Genomic DNA, 25,521 nt, shown 5'->3' on the forward strand with positions numbered 1-25,521 from the left:
AACCAATCATCATCATCATCATCACTCGAACTTGAATTGAAATATGAATCCAAAACATCTTCATATCTTTTCTTGAGCTTTTCAATTGCTATAAGAAATCTACCAATATGCTTAACACTTCAATAAAACCTGATTGTCTTGCCTTCACGATCATCATGCCATTCATAAGCATGATGAAGGATATCCTCAAAAGAATCCAACTTCTCCTATCCTTTATCCATCTTTGAACTTGAACCCTTCTTTGCTGCTGATGAAAACTTCTTGTGGATACCATCAAACTCATTACATAAATCAAACATGTAGAAATACTTGGAGGATTTTTCTTCTTCACGGGGCCCATAAACATAAAAACAATTCTTTGAAGTATGTCCAGACTCAAAATAAACATTGCACCTCTTTTTCTTCTCCTTTGATTTACCTATCACAATTAATGAGATGGAAATTTTAAACTTCAAAACTAAGAATGAAATATAAATGCTCTCTTGTTAATCTTGTATAGGTTTCCTATAGTAGGCAAAATATATCAATTCCTCTTTCTCACTAGATTTAGCTAGAGTTTGTTATAGAGAGGGTATTCTTGCAATAGTTCTTGCATTTTGAAATATCTCTATGAACAATTTGACTCTATTTTCATCCAAGATTGAAAATCTCCATGCTTCTCTTGCATTTTCCTAAAACTTCTACTATTGTTGCTTTGCTATTAGCTTCTTCAATTCTTGAGGCTTGCTTCTAGACAAAATAATAGAGTAATGGTCTATCATACAACCAGAAATGCAAAATTAACCTTGTGAACTGCATCATCCTACTTCAACTAATATATCACCGCTTCAGGCAATATGTCATTGCTTTCAAGCTTTGACAAAAAATTTCAGATTTTGGACATTAAATAAATGCATTTTTTGGTTAGGTTGTAAAATTAGAGATATAAGAGGTAGCAATGATAGAATTACATCATCTTGCTGTATGAAATGTATCATTGCTTCACACAGAAAATTCAAAATTCTACCATCAAACAAGGTCGGTTTTGCTGGTGTTTCAAACCAAAGATATAGAGAAGTAATGGCAGATTATACACATAGAAACCCTTTGAACTGCATAGAGGAAATTCGTTTTTCTTCCATAAAACAAAGTTGTTTTTCATAGAGCTTGAAACCAGAGCTTTAGGATGGCAATGGCAGGATTGCCAAAGTGTTGCAATTCCTAATCTATGCAGAATGCATAATAGGATTGTAGTGTCTCATATAGGAATACAACAGACTACTATAGGTAACTCAAAGTTGCCCTCTCCTTTGAGTACGTAGCTAGAAGCACTTGGGTCCACTTTCTCTAGAGACCATTTAGCCCAGCACATTCTGGAGCCTTCCTTCGATTCAAATCCCTTTGATACTGATTGTGATCCCTTACCACTTCCCATCTACACATCACTTGATCCTTGCAGGACACACTCTAATTTGTCTTCCCTTTTCTGTTGCACATTTCTACTTTTACTTTCTTACATTCTTCACGTGCCTACCTTTAGGTAGTAGGACTCTTTTCATATTTGTATATCGTATCTAGTTGCACTTGCTATTGAAGTTAAGGTCTGTATGTTTTGTGATCTTATGTCATTTTTGCTTCCTTTTGCAGGTTGACATTTGTTTCTACATGATCTACAGCCTAGCTTGAAGCAAAGACTTGGATTGTCTGGCACTCCTCATGGTTGCATCTTTTGGTAGTGCTTCTTTCTCAAGATTTATCATTGTCTCTTTGAAGACCACCTTGGAGGCTCTTGATTTCACATGTTTTCAGCATTTTGCTTATATAAATATGCATCTATGCATATTTATCCCTTTTCGGTCACCTTGAAGTGGTCGACTTTGGATACCCCTTATTTGCAGCATTTCATGGTAGTCTCTAAAGGCAGTTCCCTTTGCTTGTCTTACTAGCTTACCGTCCTACTTTTTTACCTCTCCACATACTCACCATATTTTATACCCTCCACTAGCCTATTTCTTTGTCATCGATATCCAATGGTGGTAGGGATAGCTTGTTTATTTTGTGAAAGACTTTGGGTTTGGCTACTAGTCTCCCATTTGTTACCTAATCGAGTGCCACCTCCCCCTTTTTTGAAACAATCATTATCACAAAAAGAAAAAAAATTCATTGTGGCTCCATCCGCCTTTGCAAGACTTGGTGGGTCATTAGATAGTCAACGTGCACCCTTTGTATGATGCCCTGGCCTCTCTGGGGTTACCACTCGGACTCTCGTGGTAATATAACCATTGCATTTGTAGCCTTGGTAGACCACTAGGCAACCATCATGCACCCTTTGTTTTTTATGCCCTGGTTGCTTTGGGTGGGACACCTTGGGATAAACACACATACAAACTAAAACACTCAAAACTTTGGATTGGCCTTCCTTTCTAGCTTAGTTTTTTGGCTTGAGAGGGGGTGTTGAGCTAGCATAGGCATTACATACTGAAATAGTTAAATAGCTCTAAAAATGCTTAATTAATGAAAACCCTAAAATGGTGCGCAGTTCGACAGATTTTTAAAACAGTGCATGATATGAGATCCCAAAACTTTCTATAAATATGTAGGTTGCTCTCCATTCGTTCCAATCTCGGTTTTGCAAGACTCAACCCCCCTAGCTTTACTATCCACAACTCGTTTGCGGAGGACATCTCATTTGAAGCTACCCATTGCTGTCTACATCAATTTGGCGCCTCTTTCTAGCCTCCATCATGCAGTCTACGTTGATTTTTATTACGTTTGCTGATCAACCACATTGTCTGCAATTTGTGAATTGTTGAACTGTTGCGTTTGTGATCTATGGCTATTGTACAGACTACCACGTTATCAGACTTGCATTTTGCTGTCGTCAGTCTGCTACATCATCAGCTTGCAATAGTTTCTCTCTCCTTAATTAAGTGTGTTTTTAGTCTTTCTCTCTTTTCACTGTCCATTTGTATCACATCTAGATTCCATAGCTGTGTTTGTTGGTATTCAACCCTTGGAGGTTGCCTTGCTACATTTTGAGATTTGTTCCGAGTATGACACACCTCCAACTCATTACCTCTACCTTGGTCCTTGAGACACATGAGTTGGAGATTCAATATTCATTCACTACAGAGTGTGTTTACTGCATGAGCATTATATTTTTAGCACACATTCACTTCGATATTCTCTATGTTCGTTGTCTTTTGAGTTACCCTAACCCCATCTTTTGTGTTATCAATTTGTTCTTTGTCATATGATTGGTTTTGTGTTTTTTGTGTTTAGAGCATTTCTTTACACTGCTTTCCTTAAGGGTTTTCTTTAGTGTTCTAATTAATCTAGCACAATTCAATTAGACATATACAAATCAACTTCATTAATTAGCCCCTTTGAACAATGTTCATTTGTGTAATTTAGGCATGAATATGAATACAAAGAAAAATAATATTTTTGAAAAGAAAATATTTATTCAAATTTTATGGTTTGTATTTCAATAACTAGTTTAGTTTGTATTTGGACTTCGCCCAAAGGCCAAAATAAACCACCACATCCGCCCTCAACTAACATCAAGGCCTTTTGGGAGATCTACTTGAGCTCGTAGGGGGTATGTTATTCCTAGTACACCCAAGGAAGTACAACTAAAGCCCCCTAGCTCCTTGGCGCCTCCTAGCCTAGGACAAGTCCCTACAAAGAGACCTCTCGTATCTTGTGTCGATCATAGCAATCTGGATTGGTAAACCAACTTCCTTGGTATAGAGGGAGCACAATATCCTTAGGGAAGGCCTACTGCACTCAACCATAAGCTCAACATGTATTTAAGTATTCTTTTTAGAAATCACAAGCATTTTCAAACAATATTTTCAGTGTAACAAACAATATGATAAATACTCTTGTATATAAGTGCCCATATAGGCCCTAAGTTTGCAAACATATGTTCCATAGTTTCAAGCCATGATTTTTGGGTCTCTTACTATGTTAACCCACTTTATGAATGAGTGATGCCTCTATTCGAGCATCAAGATTTATTCCTAGATGATCAATCCTTATGTTTTAGTCTTAGTGAAATACTTGTTAACATTTGCCCTAGTGAGGTTAAGCTAATATCCTTCTCAATTCCTTCTATGAGGTGGCTAGGTTTAAATTTAAAGATTTCACAATGAATTATCTAAACCCATAATTCATCACTAGTATGGAAAAAAGCTTTGGATTTATTTAAGGATATTGTATATAAAGATTAACATTTGCCCTAGTGAGGTTAAGCTAATATCCTTCTCAATTCCTTCTATGAGGTGGCTAGGTTTAAATTTAAAGATTTCACAATGAATTATCTAAACCCATAATTCATCACTAGTATGGAAAAAAGCTTTGGATTTATTTAAGGATATTGTATATAAAGACGAGGTGCCATCATGGGAGGACAATTCTAGTCGAATATCCTCCTACCTACCCAGTGTTTTATCCTTCTACTCGGCAGCTTGGGTATCAACAAGAATCTTGGACTATCTAGTAGTTACGATTTTTTTAGATCAATGATGTAATGATCTAGGCTTTTCTACAATTATTTAGACAAGGTCCTTTTAAAATATGAAAACATAACTTGGACTTTTTGGTTGCAGAATGGGGATGTGCTCACGTGTGCTACCTCGTATAGCTCCAATATTTATTCGCTTAGGGGCCATCTTGTCAGTATGCTCTTTGCTTTCTTCTTCAATCTTTGTTGGTTTTGTAGCCTCAAACAGAGGTAAGTAGGAGAATAAGTTCGAAGGAAGTGTAGGCGGGGTTTGAGTTGCCTTATGGGGTAGGGGCTTAGTGATAAGATTATGATGGATTTTTGAAAGGGTTTTTTGATGTATTTCCCAAATAGAGAATAAGAGGGACAACAAGGGACCACCTTGTCGGTACGCTCTTTGCTTTCTTCTTCTTGTGTCGTCATTGATCTTATAGCCTCTGATGAGTAGGAGAATGCATTCGAAGGAAGTGTAGGTGGGGTTTGAGTAATGGGAAATTTGGCTTAGGAGGGTAGGCTTAGTGATAAGATTATGATAGATTTTTGGAAGGCATTTCTTATGTATTTCCTAGATAGAGAATAAGGGGAATGACAAGGGTAAAGTGATAATGATAGGGGATAAAGAGAGAGTGGTATAGATAAATTAGATATATGAGTTTACTTTAAAGTATGTGCATGGAGACGAAGAGAGTGGCAAGGTAATTTGGGTACGATGGTAGCGACAAGCGTGAATCAACACACGACCCTTGAGCATGAACCAATTACACAACCTTTGATCTCTCACTCACTCTATGCACACTTCTCGATTTCTCTTACTATTTTCCATACTCTCTCTCTCTCTCTCTCTCTCTCTCTCTATGTGTGTCCTCTATCTCCTCTTTTACACTTTCCCCCTCTCTCCCTTTCTACTACTACCCGTCTCACTCTCCCTCTCGCTAGCTCCTTCTCTATTAGTATCTCTTGCTCACTCCCTCTTATCATGCCTGCCCCCCCCTCTCTCGCATATTACTTAGCAACACAATGCTAAAAGAAAACATTCCATAGGCTTAAGCCTCCAAGGGTTATATAGCCTTTGCCTCTCTCCATTATCTAGCATGCTTGGAGTGCCACATTCGAGCTTTGCCCAAATTGCTTGCAACATCATGTTAATTCCTAGCAAAGGAGGTTGACCTTTCTGCACTGTTAATGGCCATGGAGATCACGTTCGTGCCTTTCACATTGAAGATGATGACGTCGATTATGATGGTGGTGTTGATGACGAAGACGACGTCAGCGACAGTTCGTTCTTTGTTTGTTTTTTGTTTTAAATTTAAAAATTTGATTAAGGTTGTTACATCAAGTATCAGTTTAATTTGAATAGAGAGCATATGAATAATTAGAATTGGAAACAAACTGCATTAGTGGATGCCTCTAGGTACTAGAGCTAGTTTGGCTCATTAATACCTAACTCGAATGAATCTCTTACAATTGCAATCCTAAGCTCTATTATGTGGAGACCCCAACTTTCCCGTTGTCAATCCGTATTGAAGGTTTTGTCCTATTTATATGCTTAAATCTAGAAAGAGGGTTACATTCACGCAAAGAAGCAATTAAGATGGAGTACATAACTAAGAGGTTGTATGATTGAGGAGATTGATTGTAGAGCTTGGCTCTCTAGAGTGACAACCAACCATTTTTTGATTAAAGCTGCTTGGCCACAGCCAAACTCCCATTGTTTTATGCACAAATTGTTAGCAGTCATGTGTGTCTTGTATGGTCATCTCTTGCTTGTGAGCATCAATTTGAGTTAGATGAGGACATTAGGAGCTTTGACATAGTATTTGTTTGTCATTTTATGTGCTTTAGGCAATTTAGATGGAGGGCACATTAGTGCATTTCTTTCTTGGGCACTTTAGGTTGTCATGGGTGCCCATAATTTGGGCTTGGCCACTTTATTACCAGTTGTGGCCCTAGTTTGCCTATATAGGTAGCTTGCCCTCTCACTCTCATTATCCACTATGGATCCTTCATGATCAGCCAGCTCTCCTCATTCTCTCATCCCTATGCTGCCATATGGTACCTAGATTGATACATAGAGCTGTGTGTTGGTGCTGGCCGTTGCAACCTTGTATCCTTCAACCATTGCTGTCAGATTCTTCCTTCTCTCACCTATGTTCTCTTTCTCTCTCCTCTTCGTGTTCACTTTCCTTTCTGGTGCACACTTTCACATGGTATCAAAGCCATGCGTGGGAGACTGGGTCTATGAAGAGGAGCACTCTATTCTAGGTACCAGCCTTTTGCTTGCCATATTGGGGGACTGCAGATCCATGTTTTTACATCAGGGTGGGTGGCCTGTTTCTCATCACATCAGCTGGAAACTTTGTGTTTACAGCAGGGTGGTGTCCTCTGCTAGGTGCCTCCATTTCTGCTGGACAGGCCCTTGTTTCAGCATAGTCAGCCCTTTATACGCCTGCATTTTGGTGTCTAGGTCCTTCTCCAGGTGGCATCATACAGGCTGGGCAAACTGATTTTCAGGTGGCAAGATCTCAATATCATCTGTCTTTTGGTTTCCAAGACCTCCTCCCTTGCTGGATGGCATCCTACAAGCTGGGTGACCTAGTCATAAGGTGGACTTTCATGCACAGGAGTGTTCTACAGGTCTCTGCCTTATCTGGCGGCTGTTCTCCTCCGCAGACCCGCATTTTTTGCAAGGTCATCAGGAGCAGACCTATTCCTACTTGCATTTTGCACCAGGGCTGTTTCTTCATTCCAGGGCAGCTGCCACACAAGTTGGACGACCAGAATTCGTTATTTGCAACGTTTTATGATGGGCTGGTTCTTTCTGACCAGGGAAACCTTCTCCATGTGATGGGTGGCCGGAGACGAGTGTTCTTCCCATCTCTTCTTGGCTGGTTATCTGCAATTATTGCAAATTACTACTTCAGTGGGTACTTTGATCATTCCTATACCTTCCAACAAGCTAGATCACCCTTTGTATATCTGCATTTAGCAACCAGCCATTTTGGCCCAACATTGTGTTCCTTTCGGCATCTGATATTCCCTGTCCATCTTGCTGATGTCAGTCTTCTTTTGAACTGCAGCGCGATTGACCCCAATTACTCCTAGGGCACCTCTTATTGGTTGCTTTTCATCCTAGTGGCAACATCTTCTTTGTTTTCTTGCTAGTACTCTTGAAGGACATCTATGGCCAACTTGTATGCTTTGGGGGATTGTGTGGTTTAGGAGCGTTCAGATTGACCACCATCCTATTATTCTTTCCCTCTATATTCTTTGAGGCTTTCAGTCCCTGATTGGCATTGATGGCATCTCATGAGCAATGCCTGTTCTACCCTTTCTACTCGTATTTGAGAAGCTGGATGGGATGAATCTATTAGTAGTCATGATTGTCGTGCTTTGTAATCTCTTGCCTGTGAGCCTCAATCTGAGTCGTTAGACGAGGACTCAAGGAGCTCCGACGTGTATGTCACTTGTTTTGATGGAGGAGGTAGCTCACTCTAGAGCAGCCATTTCATTGCCTTCTTGTGCATACACTCCTTTAGTCCGGTTTTTGCACGTATTCCCCAAGTAGTATTTGCATTTTCTGGTCTGCCATCACTTGTTGCATTTTGTGCATCCTTATTGGGATTTTTTTGCCTTGTAATGCCATGTCAATATATTGCGACTACATTTAATGCAGTGGGATTGTAGGCCCACATTTTGGGCCCCTAGGTGCAGGTCCACCAAAATTTAGGGATTTAAACTAATTATAGCCTCTAGTTGTTTGGTCATCTTCATCTTCTTATCTTTCACTTGGCATGTGCACACTTTGACTTCGGTATTCTCCTTCCTCTCTTGTGCTACCTTCATCAAGAGCGTGATCTGGTGCCCCCACTAACTCTGTGGGTTGCATGTAAGGACTGGTAAGTCCTCTTCTTGTATTCAACATTCCTTCCTTGTTCAGTGCAGATTTCTTTTATTCTTTTCTTGCAAAGTTGCTCTCTTTCTTTGTCTTTGTTCCTATTCCTTCTTCATTACACACTCTCAGATAATATCATCGCATAACGAGAAAAGAGAGTGGATATTGTTGCAGATTTGACCACCCTAGGCTGGAACGCAAGTGTTTGTATTTGCATTTGTTGCTGCAAATGCAGCATCCTTTGCATTAGGTGACCCCTTGTGGCTATAGGCAACAACACTTCTACACCAAGCGACAAGATTTCTGGGTTGGGCGACAACATATCTTGGCAAGGTGGAGCGTCTATCTGTCTAGTGATTGTAGCTGATCTCTCTTGTCTATTGCAGATTTTGGGCTTTGTGGGTGTCTTGGAGGATATTGAAGATGTCTTATAACTAGTTTCAAGGCTTTGATGATTCAAAGGAGGAGCATTCTCATCACTCCTCCAAATGGCAATGAGATTATTGCGAAGGGCATATGGAGATACCGCTCAACAATGATCGTGAAGAAAGATAGAGGTCACCTAGCTTGTTTGTACATGATCCCTCTCCTCCCCGTTCTCTCCATGTTTCACCAAAGGCGCGTTCTACTGGTCTCAAAATGCCACCTATGGCACCCTCTATACAGGTGCCTATATACCCTTCTTTGCCCAAAGAAGACCCGTTCGATGGTTCAAACTATTTGCTTTGGTCATGTAAGGTAGTGCATCCTTGATATCTTTGATCTTTGGGAGTTTGTTACCCAATTCCCAATGTAGTGGAGAATTCCAAAGTGGGATCATTGATGGATTGTGCAACCCTATGGGATCCGCTCAACGCTAGAGCTCAAACTTTCCTCTTTATGCACTTGTAGAATTCTATCCTAGTGCATGTGCCCAAGTTGTGGCAAGCAACAAAGGTGTGGACAAAGCTTGTTTCTTTGTACCATCCGAAGACATTTGCCCATTGGATTACTCTCGAGACGAAATTATGAATGCTTGCTCTTGATGAGTCTTCCATGAAGGACCACATCAACAGGTTGGAGGATATGAGGGATGAGCTTGCATCTCTTGGTAGGATGATATCTTTAGAGGATATGGCCATGATTTTCTTGACTCAGTTGCCGTCTCCACTATTTGATGTCTTCTACACCAACCTTCTTGCATTGAGGACCCGTGAGAAACTTCTATGGAAGGAGCTTGCCCCACATGTTTTAGCACATGATGAGCGAGTGAAAGAGGTGGCCAATGGATCCTTCTCCACCAAAGCTTTTCTTGCCGGTTCGGGATGGGGGAAGAAGAAGAAAGGAAAGTACAAGGCTAAACAATAGGAGAATTCTTTAGGCTTTGACTCCTATTGAGAGAAGCCTAAATGTCTCTATTGTGCAAAGGGGACACATCTAGAGGAGAAATGTTTGAAGAAGTACTCTCACCTTTGTTCGGGAGTGAAGGATGGAACTACATCATCCGAGCCTTTCTCTACCTCTACACCAGTTGTTACCCATGTATCCATATTCCTTTATATCCATGCGCTTGAGGATTCTTCTTCAATGGTTGACTTGTCTTCAAAGAGCCCTTGGCTCATTGACAATGGTGGTTCGAGTCATATGAATTGACAAGGTGCTATGCCACAAGATCTTCGTCCATATGTGGGTTTAATCACTCTTGGTGACATTTGCTCGATGCCTATTAGTGGTGTTGGCACTTTGCCGTTATTGCTTGAGCGTTCCTCTAGCTTCCCTTCAGAAGTCCTACATATTTCAGACTTGGGCTTTACCACTGACGGTGTGGGCTGTGTGCAGAGGCTGATCAATCCTCTTCTTGTATTCAACATTCTTTCCTTGTTCAATGTAAACTTCTTTTCTTCTTTTCTTGCAGAGTTGCTCTCTTTCTCTGTCCTTGTTCTTGTTCCTTCTTTCATTGCGTATCCTCACAAGACCACTCTCTATGGTGTGCCGAATCAAGTGTCTCCTTTGTTGAGAAAACACTTATTTAGCACAGTCACTTCATTTAGGGTTTTGCATTGATATCCCCAAAACGGGTTGGGTGTTCATATTATGGATACTTTTTAAGTAGGGCGCCCACACAGTGGGGAGGCGCCCTAGAGTGGCAAAGGCTATGTATAGGCCACCTCTCCACACATTCATACACTTCTTTAGCCGCTCATTCTCATTCTTTTTATGACATTTTGTCACTCTCTTCCATATTCTTCTCTCCTTTCTTCATCCTCTCCACTACCATTCACACCCTGCAAGGAGGACATTACGGTTCGTGGTTTTTGCATTCATCTCCACTTGGCATTTTATTGCAGCATTCTACTACTATGTTTTATTGCGGCGTTCTACTGCTATGTTCTACTGTGATGTTTTACTATTATGTTTGGTAGCTGGCACCTTGGCAACTTTGATTGGTTCCATCAGGCACTTCTGAACATACTAGAGACTGCATTCATCTCAGCTATTTTTCAGCCTTTAACTGGCGGCTCTTGCCAAGAAATTCATAGAGATGGATTGTTGTTGTTGATCTCCTTCCTTACCTCTAACAACATTAGAGAACTACGTTCCACTCCCTCGATAGCTATCCTTGACCTTCTAGTGATTACTTTGATAGCCCATTGCTCGGAGGACTGCCTTTTGATCCCTTCATTGTGTAGTTTCCCTATAGGTGCTACTGCTTGATTCAGATAGGACAATGCAGTCATCTTCTGAGCTTCACTTCCAGTATATCAACTTTTGTTTACTTAGCTTGATTCAGTGCTTCATCAACTTCTTCTTTTGTGTCTTCTGAGTTTGTCTTCTCTCTGAGTGTTTGCCATATGCACTCTATGTTTCTCCTCATAAACCCTATTCTCTCGCTGGTATCAAAGCATATGTGTTATCTTGACATGGTTTATTTTGCATTGGCTATCAGATTTTAATGCTCAAGGCAATAAGACACATCCAATGTGCACTAAATCCTCCCAAGCACAAGGAGAATCGACTGGTGCTACAACCTCCTGGAGACCATCGCAATGCTAGTGGAGGTTTCCCCTCACCTATTTTCAAGTACAATGGCTTCCACGGTCCTCGGATCTATAGTCCGCTCCACTAAGAAATAGTGATTGTTGGATACCATCTTCTCATCAGTTGGATCCTTCAAGAGACAGTGGCTGTTTGACACCTTCCATTACTTTAGCCCCGGAGTCCACTCCATTGAGAGATAGCGGTTGTCGCCCACCCTTGGCTCAACGTGAGTCTCTCTTTTCCCCACTGTCGCCTACTCCGGTTTGAGAGGCCGCATCTAGAGTTCTTTGAAATCTTTGGCACCCCAGATACCTTCTTTGGCACAGTTGGTCGCACTTTCTTCGTCATTAGTTGTTTTGAAGTTTATGATCCATGAGTTTTTAGATTCCCCATCTCTAGCAGAGGGATCTCTAGCCTTAGAAGGGGTGTCTCCTTCTTCACCTACCATTTTCTCTTTGGGTCTTCAAGCAATCATTTCTCTTAATGATACCCAAGATCTTCAGGTACCACCTAGATCGAGACCTTGGAGGTTCAATGTGACTTGGTGATGAGGCCTTCAAATTCCTTCTAGCAGAGTTGGGGAGCTAGTGGCCTCTCTCTTGAGGTGGAGTTAAATTCTACAGCTCATCTTGTTAATTGTTGTTTACTACAAGTTAGCTTTTTGGTGAAAATTCATCACTCCTCTTTCTTCATCCCTTTTTGGACTTGAGAGGGGGTGTTGAGAAACCAATTATTCAATATAGTCAGTTCATTTAGGATGTCGCACTGACAACCCCAAAAAGAGTTGGGCATCCATATTATGGGCACTTTTCCAATGGAACACCCACATAGTGGGGAGCCACCCTGGATTGGCTAAGGCCTATTTATAGGCCACCTCTCCACACATTTATACACTTGTTCAGTCACTCTTCCTCATTGTTCTTCTGACAATGTCACTCTCTTTCATATTTCTCTCTCCTTTCTCCATCCTCTGGAGTGCCATTTACACGCCATGAGGAGGACATTATGGTTCAAAGCTTCTACATCCATCTTTACTTGGCATTTTATTGCAGCGTTCTACTACGGCATTCTACTGTTGTGTGCGTTTTATTGCGGTGTTCTACTATTGCATTTGGCAGTTGGTACCTTCTCGGCTCCTTCTAGCCCTTCTCACCATATTGGAGGCTGCAATTCGCATCAACAAGGTTTTCTCAAGCTGTTTTTCAGCCTTCAGCTGGCCGCCCTCTTGCCAAGCACTTCATAGAGATCACGATCCCCTTCCTCATCTACGATGACATCAAGAGACCGCATTCCACTCCCTCAACAACTATCCTTCACCTTCCAGTGATTACTTCGATTGTCTAGTGCCTATAGGACTGCGTTTCACTCCCTTCATTGTATTGTTTACCTTCAAGTGCTACAACGTGATTCAGACAAGATAGTGCAGTCATTTCTTAGCTTTGGCTTTGTTGTATAAGCTTTTGTTCACTTAGCTTTGATTCAATGCATTAACTTCTTCTTTTGTGCTTTCTAAGTTTCTCTTGCATCTCAATGTTTGCCGTACACACTATGTTTCTCCCTGCAAACCCTACTCTCTTTAGTTCGCTGCATATTTTGACATGATATTAGGGCATACCTGTTATTTTGACATCCTTGATACCTACGACCTTTGGGATTTTGTTATTGTCCGTATACCTCGACCTATCATGGATCCTCGTGATGGTGTGACCTTGATTCCATAGCTTTACAAGATCGGTTGAATGTTAGGACTTGCCCTTTTCTCTTTTAGAGTTGTGCTGAATTTGTGTTGATACACACAAGTCGTATTCGCACTGTTGCAAAGGTTTGGAAGAGATTGGCATCTTTTTACTCAATCCAAACATTTGGGCATCAAATCTCTCTCAAGTTGAAGTTACGATAGCTTTCTATTTTCGCAAATTTCCCTACAACGAGGGATCACATTCTCAAGTGGAGGAGATTCGAGATGAGCTTGCATCCCTTGGTCAAGACATTTCTTTGGAAGACCTAGCTATGACACTTCTCTCACATCTGCCGTCGTTGACATATGATGTCCTCTATACTAGTGTTCTCACTTCTCATAGTCGAAAGACTCACTTGGAAGGAGCTAGTCCCAATGGTGCTTGAGTAGAATCACGGTGTTTTTTGTGGAGCCCATGTGCATAGTTGTGCTTTTGTGACCTTACCTATAAGTACAAGACAAAGCAAAAGAAAGGAAAGAAGAATAAGTCAGAGTCCCTTTTTGACTTTAATACAGATTTTGAGGGAAAGCATTGTGGTCCGTGGATATCCTACATGCCCTCATTATGGGAAGACATCACGCCCCAAGGAGAAGTATTGGAGGATATACCCTCACCTTCATTTAGGAGCGAAGGATGGATCTACATCAGAGCCTTTGTCTACCTCTACTTCATCACCTGCTATTACCATTGAGTCCTTGGTTCTACACATTCATAAGGTGTAGAATCCTTCTTCGATTGCCTTGACTTTTGAGTAGCCTTCACTCATTGACAGTGGTGCTTTGAGTCATATGACTCCCCAAGGTGATTTGTTGCAGGATCTTCGTCTGTCATAGGTATCGTCACTGTTAGTGACGTCTGTTCCATACCTATAGTAGTGTTAGCACCTTCTCCTTATTGTTTGACCGTCCCTTGAGCTCTGTTTTAAAGGCCCTACGTGTTCAGAACTTGCACTTTTATCTTCTTAGTTTATGGCCTTACTAGACTCAGGACCCGTGTTGTCTTCCCATAGTAGGTTGTCTCTGCTAAGGATTTTTCTACAAGAGCCCCTCTAGTGACACGTTGCCAAGAGGGGGCTATATATGCTCCATTCCTTTTCCATTGTGCAAGGCCATGCAAGGTAGATTTCCATTGCTGCACCTATTCGAGATCGTATACCATCTACCCCATAGGTTCCATCCCATCTTCCACCATCTCCTCTCATGGTGGTGCCTTCGTGCCTCATCCTTTGTGGCTGGGCCCTTGGTCCCTATTGTTTCTATGTTGCTTATTTTGTCTTTAATAGTTCCTCACCATCATCTCACAATTGGGTCAAAGGCTTGGCTCACCCATCGTTGACTCAAGTTTTGAGGAGTGATCTGTTTCAAGGCCTCTCCATTTTCATTGGCTTCTAGTGGCTGTCCATTTGATTGCATTTTTATTTGGAGAGGGGGTCTTGTTCCTTGTTGGCATTCTTCATCGACAAACTTCATTGGCTTTGGCACTCTTCCTACCACCTTCGGATTTGCATCTCCTTTGGTCTTCAACTACATCCAAGATCTGAGAGGGGGTGTTAGCAATCGTGTATCTTGTAAGGTCATTTCTTGCTTGTGAGCTTTAGTCTAAGTCAAAGAGGACATTAGGAGCTCTAACATAGTATTTGCCTAGTGCTTTAGGTACTCTAGATGGAGGGCACATTAGTGCATTTCTTTTTGGGCACTTTCGGCTGTTCTAGGTGCGCATATTTTGGGCTTGACCACTTTATTACTAGTTGTGGCCTCAATTTGTCTATATATAGGCAATTTTCTTTCTCACTCTCACTATCCACCATGATTGATCTTTCGTGATCAGCCAACCCTCCTTATTCTCTTATCCCCCTGCTATTTTCAGGCACCCACACTGACGCATAGAGCTACATGTTGGGGCTGACCATCGTAGCCTTTATCCTTTAGCCATTGCTATTAGATTGTTTCTTCTCTCATGTGCATTCTCTTTCTATCTCCTCTTGTCTATGCTTACTTTCCTTTCCGTTGTGCGCTCTTATACACATTGTCACGGAGACATGAAAATTTGATGCTTTGCTTAACATTTGATTAAGTGCTAATCAAGCTTGTGCAAGTTAGTTATTTCACGATATCGAACCAAGGACCTTGAGCTATCGGTTGGTGCCGAAGATAAAAGTTGTAATGAGTTGTGTTGGAAAGTACTATACCTAGTGATAGATTTGTCCTAGATCAATTTATCAGCCACTAATGTCAGTAATAGCATTAGAAACTCATCACTAAATAATTGATTAATGTAATTCAAGGGCTAAACACTCATGAATACTTGGATGATAAATTGGCGAGGCCAATTTAATTGTTGGCTAGTCTAATCATATTGCTCGGCAAGAAAGAATTATTATATTAGCTTTCAGAATTAATATTCTGAAAATTAATTTAATCAAGCTGATTAATTTTGAAAATCAATTTGATTAAGCTATTTAATTCTGAAAATTAATTTACTAAAGCTGGACATTGCTGAAAATTGGATTAGAAAGGCTGCCACTTAGCTAAACTTGCCAATGTAAGTGAGAAGAAGATTGTGGAAGGATGGGAAGATCTCATTCCAGCTCATCGAAGCTCACGGAGAGGGAGAGAAGGCTGTTCCAACAGGCGATAATAAGAGGGCAGTCATTCCATCCCTTGAGGAGAAGTCAGGTAGTAGGGGACAACTGCAAAAGAGTTCCCAATTGCTAGCGACAATATTCTTGGAGATCTCCAATAATTTGTGATAGCTTTCATGTGTCTAGACAAGACATTAGCTGATTTCTTTCATTTTCTCGCGATAGAAGGATGAGATTTCTGCCTCTTCAATGTTCTCTCACATCCTCTAGCCAATTCTCAACTTCTCAGCAAACTACAACAGCTCCAACCATTGGAGGTGGAGATTTGAAGAATCTCTATTGTAAACCCTCATTTACAGTGAGGATTAGGGTTTGACAACCCCCTCAAGAAGTGTGCTCAGATTTGTAGTTGTAGTACTTGAATTTAAAGGTTGAAATCGGGACATTTTAGTAGAAATTCAAGAGGCAAGCTAGCCAACTTCAGATTTGGGGCTGAATTTGTCATCCAAGAAGTGTTTCAAAGGCTAATGCCCAAGCAAAGCAAGGGGCAGATTGGTTTGAAGACATGCTAGTCATTATTGACAACAAGTGGCATTAGGCCAACAAAGGAGATTAAAGAAATCTCAGTGTACTTTGGACCATTTGCAATATAAAGAAATACTGCTAAGGGGCTTAAAAGCACATTTTTGTATGTGATTTGCATGACGAAATATATGTATTACAGTCTTGTGGTTTTGTTTAAAAAGGGCAAGAAAACAAAGTGTGCAGAAAGAAAGCATTGCATGGTCTAAAGCAAGCACCTTAGACCTGGTATACGAAAATACATGCATACTTGATTGCACATGGTTTTGAGAATAGTCCAACTAAGAGTACCTTGTATGTCAGACATGAGAATGATATGTCTCCAATGATTCTTGCAATGACATGTTGCTCATGGATACTACTAAAATATACATTGTTGATTTGAAGGATAATATAAACTTGGCTTTTGACATTATATTTGGACACATTATTTGGGCATTTAGTTTACGCAAAGCGATGGAGGCATGGCTCTGTCAAACAAAGCATGTCGAAAAACTATTGTAAAATTTGGTTTGACCATGCTTTGTGCCAAACAATGTTAAAACATTGTTACCAAAAATTGGTCTCAAGGACTGCAAGCCTATTGCTACTCCTATAGAGGCACGTGCCTACCTAACCTAAGACAGCTGGACTAGGACCTACTAATAGGTGAGGACTCCAATAGCCTAGTCTTTCATTTTTAGATACTTTTGATTGAGTATACTTGAGGATTTCATACTTGAATGTATAAAAAAGAGGAAGTTAAGCATATTGTGACCTAAGGAGAATAGGGCATTGGTATCAGGTCCTCTCTCAGTACCCAAGAACTTACCAAGCTCTCATAAGGTAACACTAGATCATTTTCTTTCCACTAACATTGTTACAAAAAATTGGTCTCAAGGACTACAAGCCTATTGCTACTCCTACAGAGGCAAGCTTGAAGTTGAGCCTTCATAATGCCATACATTGCTTTGATGTATTTCCAATTGGATACTTGATTAATGTATGCATCATGCAATTGGCAATCTCATAGATGAGTAGGTTTATGCATAGCTTAGGTACCAAGCATTGATAGACAATGAAACCATTCCCACTAGATTTGCATGCTTTCTCACATTTGATTGGGTTAGTTGTTATAATAATCTTGTGTATCCACAAGTGCTTTTGCTTCATGCTTGGCAATTGATGCATATATTATGGTTGAGCAAGGAGCCCATAGTGGTCACTTAAAGTTTTGAAGTTGAGTATAATACAACTTTCACAATTATAATTGAGCAAGGAGCCCATAGTGGTCACTTAAAGTTTTGAAGTGAGTACATTACAACTTTCACAACTATAATTGAGTGCATTTGGCTCAAATTTCTTTTAACTAATCTGGGTATTGGATAGCCATTTGACACCGCCATGTTTAGTAATAGTTGAGCATATTGGCAATTTAACTAATCTGGGTATTGGATGGCCATTTGACACTGCCATCTTTAGTAATAGTTGAGCATATTGGCAATTGCATAAAAACTATTGTTCCATGCTCACACCAAGCATACTAAAATGCATTATCATTCTCTTAGGTAGAGACTCCTATAGAGACTCTCTATAGGAGAGATCAACTTGGTCTATGTACCAACAGAAGACAACCTTGTAGATCTTTTCACAAGGGCTTTGCCTTGTGAGAAGTTCCAACCTTTTCTTAGAGCTTGGGGCTTACCTCCCTTTGTGGATTGATAAAATCCACCAAGCTTGGCACTTCTCTGTATGGGAGTACTAACTCTAGTTCATGGAAACAATCCCAAGAAGGATTTGTTATTATAGTTCAATAGTGAGATGACCGATGAGGCACTTTATCCCTTAGTAGGAGTCTTTCCCCTGGCCTTGTATATATGCCCCTTCACTCTAGACAAATTATCTTATAAATCTTCTACATTGATACCTATCAATACACTTTGTGTTGTGAGCTCTCAAGCTTCTTCCTCTTCAAGTTATGGGTGTGCATTATTGCAACTCTAAATCTAACAGAAACCCAAAGATATTGCCTTTGAGTATTCATAGCACTTTGTAAGACACTAAGTCCTAAATGCACAACTTAAGAAAATGATTTAAAAACCCAAAGGCAGAAATGATCCTCTAGTTCATATATGATAGCAGCAATATGGATCTGTACAAGTTGCGGTGTCTACAACATATCTGCATTATGCTCCGACCCTGTGCACTATCCAACAATATCCCACACTCTGTATCATAAGGCACTTCTCTAATCAATCAAGGACAATCCCTTGGTTAGCCATCATCAGCCTTCACTGGTATTTCTCAGCCAGAACACTTCAGCTTGTGCTCCTCGAACACATGCTCACTCTCATGCTGCCCCAGACTCTAGATCTTGCTGTAGACTTGTCAGAGTAGACCATGATCAGTCTAGAACACAGTCTTGCTAGAGCAGGAGAGAGGACAATGTTATCGATGAACAAAAAAATCACAATCATGATGATCACTATACACAACCATGATTGATGCAGCCAGTAGCCACAACACGAAATATGTCATGGGCAAATATTAATGTGTCACACCATTTAAAAAGTACATCCTTTTTTTAAAAAATGTGGTGATGAGTTTTTCCACGCCAGAGAAATTGCCAACTAAACATAATTGAACAGACAGAACACATGATGCTGCTGACATGACCAATCTTGTCGTAGGTAAATCGTGTGATCAGTTGCAGTACATCACCCACTAGAATTACAGTAGTCCTCAGCTGTGTTGCACCCATCCAAATCCATGAACATGCAAGACATCCTCTTGAAGAATACCACAAGGCTCTGGCCCATGAGAAGTGGCACCTGAACTAGTCACAGTAACCTTCTTTCTAGAAGTGCCCTTTAGTACCTATCTATCCCACCATAAGTATCCACCATGACCAAATTACGATTCGAAGAACCGAAGCATACCACCATGACCAAATTACGAGCCACAGAACCGAAGCATACCAAGTAGCGGGCCTTTCTTCTCAAACAAAGGCAATGCGTATAGCAAATGAGGTTCCTTTTGTACAGATAACAACACAGTAGCAAGCCTGAAGTCTTGTTATGTGACTTTTGGAGAATGTTGCTGCAGTTATAATGTCTCTCTCTTCAAAACAAGTGCCATAAAGGAAACAAGGAATCTTATTTCATGTAGGCTACAAAGGGGCAACCCAAAGAGAGCAAGTTCAGCGAGCCCAAGTCTTGTTATTAAAAAAGTGACAGTTAAAGAATCTTGCTGCAGCCATTATTATGGATGTTACTTCTCAAGAATGTTGCTGCAGTTGGCTGTGTAAGATTTCATTCGATGTCGTCCCAGTGTAAACTGGGATCAGCACTCTCTAGTCCAATTATTGTTACTATGTGCTCAAATTAACAGACATAAATCATGCTAGCTCAAGGCACATACGTTGAACACTAGTAGAGCCCAATGTTTACTGTTCAACTGTGCTCAAATAGACAGATAAATCATGCAATCTCAAAGCATAAAGGTTGCTACTAGATGGATGATTTTTCGGTCTGTTATGTGGAACACATCCTATTTCTATGAGCTACCACTGAGATCCTGATTTGTACTTATGTACATCACCATCTTATACAGTGAAGGTGACTCATATCTTCATGAGAAAGCTATATCTCCTCCAGTAAACCACTACATCCAAGCCTGGCCATTAGCCTTAGCCTGGATGAACCAATTATGGGGGGAGAAGGCTTGGGCGCTACCTTTGACATCTTCGATGGCCTGTCACAATGCTTGAAAAACATTATTCTGGAGGAATGTCTAATTATGAGTAGCATAAGCATATGACCTCTCAGAGTCTAGAGACATTGCATAACATGGGCATATCGACTCTTTAACACAATCATATGTTGGTCCTCTTGTATATTGAACAATCTGACAGGGTCATTCCGAAGGAAATAATTCGACCTAACCTCCCACACTGCAACCACTAGGGAATAATATTTGACGATATGTGGTATTGTCTCCAATCTAAGTATCGCCATTCAAGTTTGACATGCTCATAGTGACATAATAATGACAAACTATGGTGATTGCAACTATCTGTTCCTCCTGTACAAACTAAGTATTGCAGGAAACAGGAAACGGACCGAAAGTGACCGCTATTCCGGAACAGATTAGCGCAAGGTTTTCTGATGAGCAGTTATCCACGGGAGCTTCAGCAAAGCAAGATTTTGAGCGTCGTATGTTTCCTTTTGGAGCTCCGGGGACACGCCTGCATGCTATTTCTGTCTGTCTGTCTGTCAATCTCTCTCTCTCTCTCTCGATCCCTCTATACATAAGTCCAGAAAGGCTTTTCAGGTTGTGAGTAGTGGGATATCTCTCTCTCTCTCTCTCTCTGTGGACAAAGGTTATAAAGGTTGCGAGAGAGTCGGGCGGCCTCCCGTGCGCAGATCGAAAATGTATTAATATTTTTCTCGATTGTCAAATATCTTTTTCCAGAGGGCGGAATGATTGTGGCCCCTCATAATGGATTATGGGATTGTGAGCCGATCCATTAACCACGTGCATGCGGTAGCGAGCATTGAGGCTTGGCGTACAAGCAAAGTCTTGAACTTTGACTAAGGCTGGTTTCACAAGGACCGGCGGCAGCAGCTGCTGCTCGGATCCTGCGAACCAGAGCACGCCACGTGCATGCCCCCTTTCACAGTGGGCGGCGGCAGCAGTGGCTTGCTCATGCCACGTCCCGGCAGGCGCGCCGTGCAGTTGTACCGACCTCCCCCCCTCGCCCAAGAGTGCTGCCGCCTGACAAAGATGCCACGCAAGCGCTGATTTCGGCGTTCACAGCTCACTCATGAACGTTGAAAGTGACGAGTGACCACTGATTGGTCCCCCCCCTTCCAATTACGGTTAATTTTTATTGTGATTTGCTATTTTTTTGTTAGTTTTGACCTTCAAATTACCAAATCACTTTGTTTGCTTCCGCCGCCTCCTTGTGAATTCAAGGGGCGGCGGCAATGTGAATACCATTCTACCGCCGTCTCCGTGTGAATTGAAGGGCGGCGGCAGGAGAAAAATGTAAAGTCTTCCACCCGGACAAGGAGTTCCACATCACTCACTTCTGCTGGCCCATTGTGAATCCGCCCTAACTACGTCCCCTCCTGTGGGACTCCTTTGCGCAGGGTCCCACCTTGCAAAGATCTTATTTCCCATGGCAATCCGGAATCCGGATGGCAACAAGGATCTCAACTCGTGCACCCATATGCAATCAATCCTAGATTGCAGCAAACCAGTTCCTTGGTGATGCCAGGCCATCAAGATAAAGGGTCCAATAAGGTAGATTGGAGGAAGAGCTACCCAAGAGGTTTTCAGTCCAATTAGTAGAGCATTGCAAATGATAGGGCAAGGATGGCCACTTTCGTGGTACCTATCTTATGCCTTTGGTGATAAGGCCCATCCATCAAAATAAGTGCATTTTTGTTAAGATCAAGGGAAAACCTTAGTCATCTTGTCGTGCCCATTCTTGAACAACCATCTTTCCGAACATAGTTCAATGTGAGGTGATACTTGTAACTCCTTTTTTTTCTTGCTTTTTCCAACAATAATGGGTAATAATGGCATTTGACTTATTCCCATAACCTTTATAGATGCAATTCAAGTGTGAACCAAAAGTAGTTCACCATATTCTTTATTGCAAACTCGGTTGTTGCAAGCTCATATTGTCTAAGTAAGTCAAATATACCAATATTTACAAAAAATGTCTAGAGTCTAGAAAACACTATCCATTGTGTGCACAACTTTATTTCTTGTTCATTATGGAGAGCACATTTTTGAACTAAGCAAGTGATAAGTAAAGTTAATAAAGGGAAATTGAACATTTTATACACTTCGTTACTTAAAGTTAGCTATAAGTAGTGTCTACAACCTATCCTTAGATGTCTTGGTCCAGCCTATACTTCCAAATGATGGATTGTTATGTCAAAACCTTTATCAGATCCAACAATTTGAAATACTTACCATGTTGTTTGAGTAGCAAACAAGTGTTGGCTTTGCTTATAGACACTAGTGCTCAACTTTAGCACTTGATTGGTCATCCTCTTTAGGCTATATTATTTGTTTGGCTTGCAAGCTATCCTATCTACGATTGGACCAATACCACTATGCATAGGATCAATTCCAACAAGGCTCTCGCTTGTTACTTTCCATCATGTTAAGAGGGGATGTGTGTGGGCATTTGGAATTGTGTCTTGTTCGAAATAAGAATTTAGTAATGCATTTGTTCTTGGTTTATGTCGATGATGCATGAGACTTCGAATCCTCGAACTTGCACGACGAGCCTTCCAACCTATTAGCAATTGTGTCACTCTTTGTATTGGTTTTGAAGCGTTCCTAACCCTTTTGAAGAGGTATTACCCTTTAGAGAAGGGTGTGGAAAATTCCACCCATCAATGGAGGGATTACATTGGGGTACCTTTCTTAAGTTAGTGCAATGAGAAGTGTGTTCAGTTTTTTCCCTTCTAGAAGAATATAAGGTCACCCTTCAAAACCAAGGGCTGTAAATTTTCGTAAATCCACCCTTTGGGTGAAAGAGCACCGGGATGCCATAAGTCTATCTATTCTTTCCTTAAAATCGAAGGAACGAGACAAAGGGGCGAAGGTTGAACGTGGTAGGAAAAGATATTTTGTTTTTACCCACTTGGCACACAAGGCGCCTGGAGGGCGCCACGCCAGTGGGCCTATAAGAAATTTTCTCCTTTTCTTTTCTTTTCTTTTCCCGATGCCCTCTTTCTTTCTATTTTTTTCTCCGTCTTTGGGCCAATATGTGTAATTTCATTTCAATATTTAATAATAATGCCAAATATGAAGCTTCGCGAGAAGCTGCCTTGGACACACAGTTTTGTGTGCGCAATTGGGGCCGCGTGTTTCCAGATGCTTCTGTCCAGCTCCTGAATGACTCCAGAAATATGCTGCGTTATTATTAATATGAATATGAATTTGAATGAATTTTGTGCGTGCAGCCTGGACATCAAATAAAATCTTCCAAGTTCCCTTTTCTTTTGCTTCGCGCATCAATTACATCAGACCCATCGTCTCACCATACAGCATCATCAAAACCACCTATATATACCTCAGCCCTGTTTCCTTTTGTTCTGTTTCTGGTCTCTTCTCGGGAAAACAGGCTTTACTCCCAGGTTGAATAAGACTGGCGTAGAGTGATTCAATCATCAAGAATCGCGATTAGGGTTTGCGCGCAGACGGATTCTCTTCATCTCCGTTTCAGGGAAGACTACCTTTAGAAGGTCTATATTCACTCTGTTTTCGCAAGATTCATTGGACAGCTATAACAGAAGAGTTTACTTGCTCAGATTGACGGATTCTTCCTTCTCTTCATCAACTGCGTTACCACTGGCTCCATCCCCTGCTGCACCCTCGCCCACACCTGCACCAGCACAGGGGCTGAATAATGCAGGCAAGATGATTACACGCAGGCGTAGGCGTGCCACCAAGCCACGTCCCCATGGTTGTGCCACCGTCCCTGAGATTTTGGCCTGGTGGGCTGAGCAGAATCAAAAATCATTACAGGAAGAAGCCAGGGCTGGAAAAGTCAGGAAGGCGCCTGCAAAGGGCTCCAAGAAGGGCTGCATGAAAGGTAAAGGAGGGCCTGAGAATTCACATTGCAGTTATCGGGGCGTACGGCAGAGAACATGGGGGAAATGGGTTGCAGAAATCAGGGAGCCAAATAGAGGGGAGCGACTGTGGCTTGGCACATTTGCCACTGCCCGAGAGGCTGCACTTGCTTACGACGAGGCCGCTAGGATCTTGTATGGCTCGTGTGCTCGTTTGAACTTGCCAGAAGTGACAAACTGCAGGATTCTTATCCTTCCATCCTCATGCTATGACAAGGCTGAGAAGAAAGAGAAGGCTCAGCAGCATGCTGTTGCAAGCCCCTCTGATATCTCATCATCTTGTGTGACAACCAGCAAAGGGGAAGAGATGTATCCCTCGGATTCTGAGGATATTAAGCTTGCAGCTGAAGGAGAAGACACCATTGGCAGATTCACCATGGACTGTGAGGTTGAAGACAGAAAGCCATCAATTTCTGATTTTTTAGGCAATGGCTGGTCTGTAAATGGGAGTTGGAGCACTTCAACAACTGATACTGGTTCCACAAAAGCTTTAAATCGTTATCTTGAATTGAACCAAGCAGCTCCATCTCAGTCTTCAGCATTGAATATTAAATCTTGTGAAGAAGGTTCAAATCATTATCTGGATTTGAATCAAGCAGCGTTAGCTCAGACTTCAGCATTGAATATCAGATCTGAAGATCATGTTTCCAATCCCAGCACAGATATGCCCGTAATACCTTCAGAAGATCAGCTATTTTCAGCAGATGGTCTGCATGATTCTGAGTTTTTTGATGCAGATGAGTTCTTAAGATCATTGAATGACAACGGAGGAAATTATGATTGCCCAGAAGCAGGCATTTCTGAATTCCCCTGGGATGAACTAAAGTGTGATCCAGCTTGTCAACGGCTGCCTCATGGCTCTCCTGCTACCTTTGCAGGCACTACTCGTAAGTCTGCTGAATGCCAGGAGTATGAAGATGAATTGGCCGTATTCTCATCAATGGGTTGCTATGGTGATCCTCTAGCAATGAGTCTTGAAACATCTATTGGTGCAGCACCCAGTGTACCAAATAACTACATCGATGATCATTTTGATTTTGATGACTTTCTGTTTCAACACATTGATCCAGTGGAAGGGGAAAAGGTTTCAGAATACTCTTATCAACACAGTGAACACAAGTACTCTGGGCAACTCTTGCCTCTGCCAGAATTGCAACCTGGGCTTTATTAAGTTCAATGTGGATTGATTTTTGTATATTCTTTGTAGACAGTGCCATTCAAAATTAAATCTTAAGAGGCTAAGATAGCTCCAATCAGAAATCTTGTGTTGCCATGACATATTGCAATCTCCTGAGGGTCTATGCAATGTTTAGCCACACATATTGCAATCTTAATGGGCCCTGGGGGTATATGGAACGTCTATCAAGCATTGAGCATAGACGTGGGAATCATGAACCAACGCAGCAGTGAGGATGTCGTATTTGTTTTGAAAGAGATCAAGAATTTGGCAGAGAGAGTCAAGATAGCTTGACAGGTTGTAAGGAACCCGGTAGAGGCCTTCTATAGCCCCAATTATGGATTCAACCTGGTAAAAGTTATCTCTTTGTTAAGTGTGTCATCATATTAAACCAATTGAGCTGGATTTT

General features: G+C 41.3%; 1 protein-coding gene and 1 long non-coding RNA gene across 2 annotated transcripts; one reads left to right on the plus strand and one right to left on the minus strand.

Moving 5' to 3' along the window:
* Positions 1–19,361: 19,361 nt before the first annotated feature.
* On the minus strand, positions 19,362–20,673 carry LOC148018421 (uncharacterized). Its single transcript, XR_015687688.1, has 2 exons — positions 20,399–20,673; positions 19,362–20,030 (listed from the first exon to the last, which is right to left on the minus strand). It is a non-coding gene; the product is annotated as an uncharacterized LOC148018421 (long non-coding RNA).
* A 2,673-nt stretch (positions 20,674–23,346) lies between these two features.
* LOC148018422 (uncharacterized) lies at positions 23,347–25,195 on the plus strand. Its single transcript, XM_087662068.1, has one exon. The coding sequence runs from the start codon at positions 23,724–23,726 to the stop codon at positions 25,104–25,106; it is 1,383 nt and encodes a 460-aa protein (XP_087518194.1). The 5' UTR covers positions 23,347–23,723; the 3' UTR covers positions 25,107–25,195.
* The last annotated feature ends 326 nt before the right edge of the window (positions 25,196–25,521 follow it).

This window comes from Lygodium microphyllum, chromosome 21 (assembly GCF_053477565.2).
Source record: "Lygodium microphyllum isolate KBCC chromosome 21, Lygodium_microphyllum_v1.1.10, whole genome shotgun sequence".
Lineage (NCBI taxonomy): Eukaryota > Viridiplantae > Streptophyta > Polypodiopsida > Schizaeales > Lygodiaceae > Lygodium > Lygodium microphyllum.

What these genes read in the sequence shown, in the direction of transcription:
- LOC148018422 (XM_087662068.1), top strand. Translation starts at nt 23,724, where the DNA reads ATGATTACACGCAGGCGTAGGCGTGCCACCAAGCCACGTCCCCATGGT.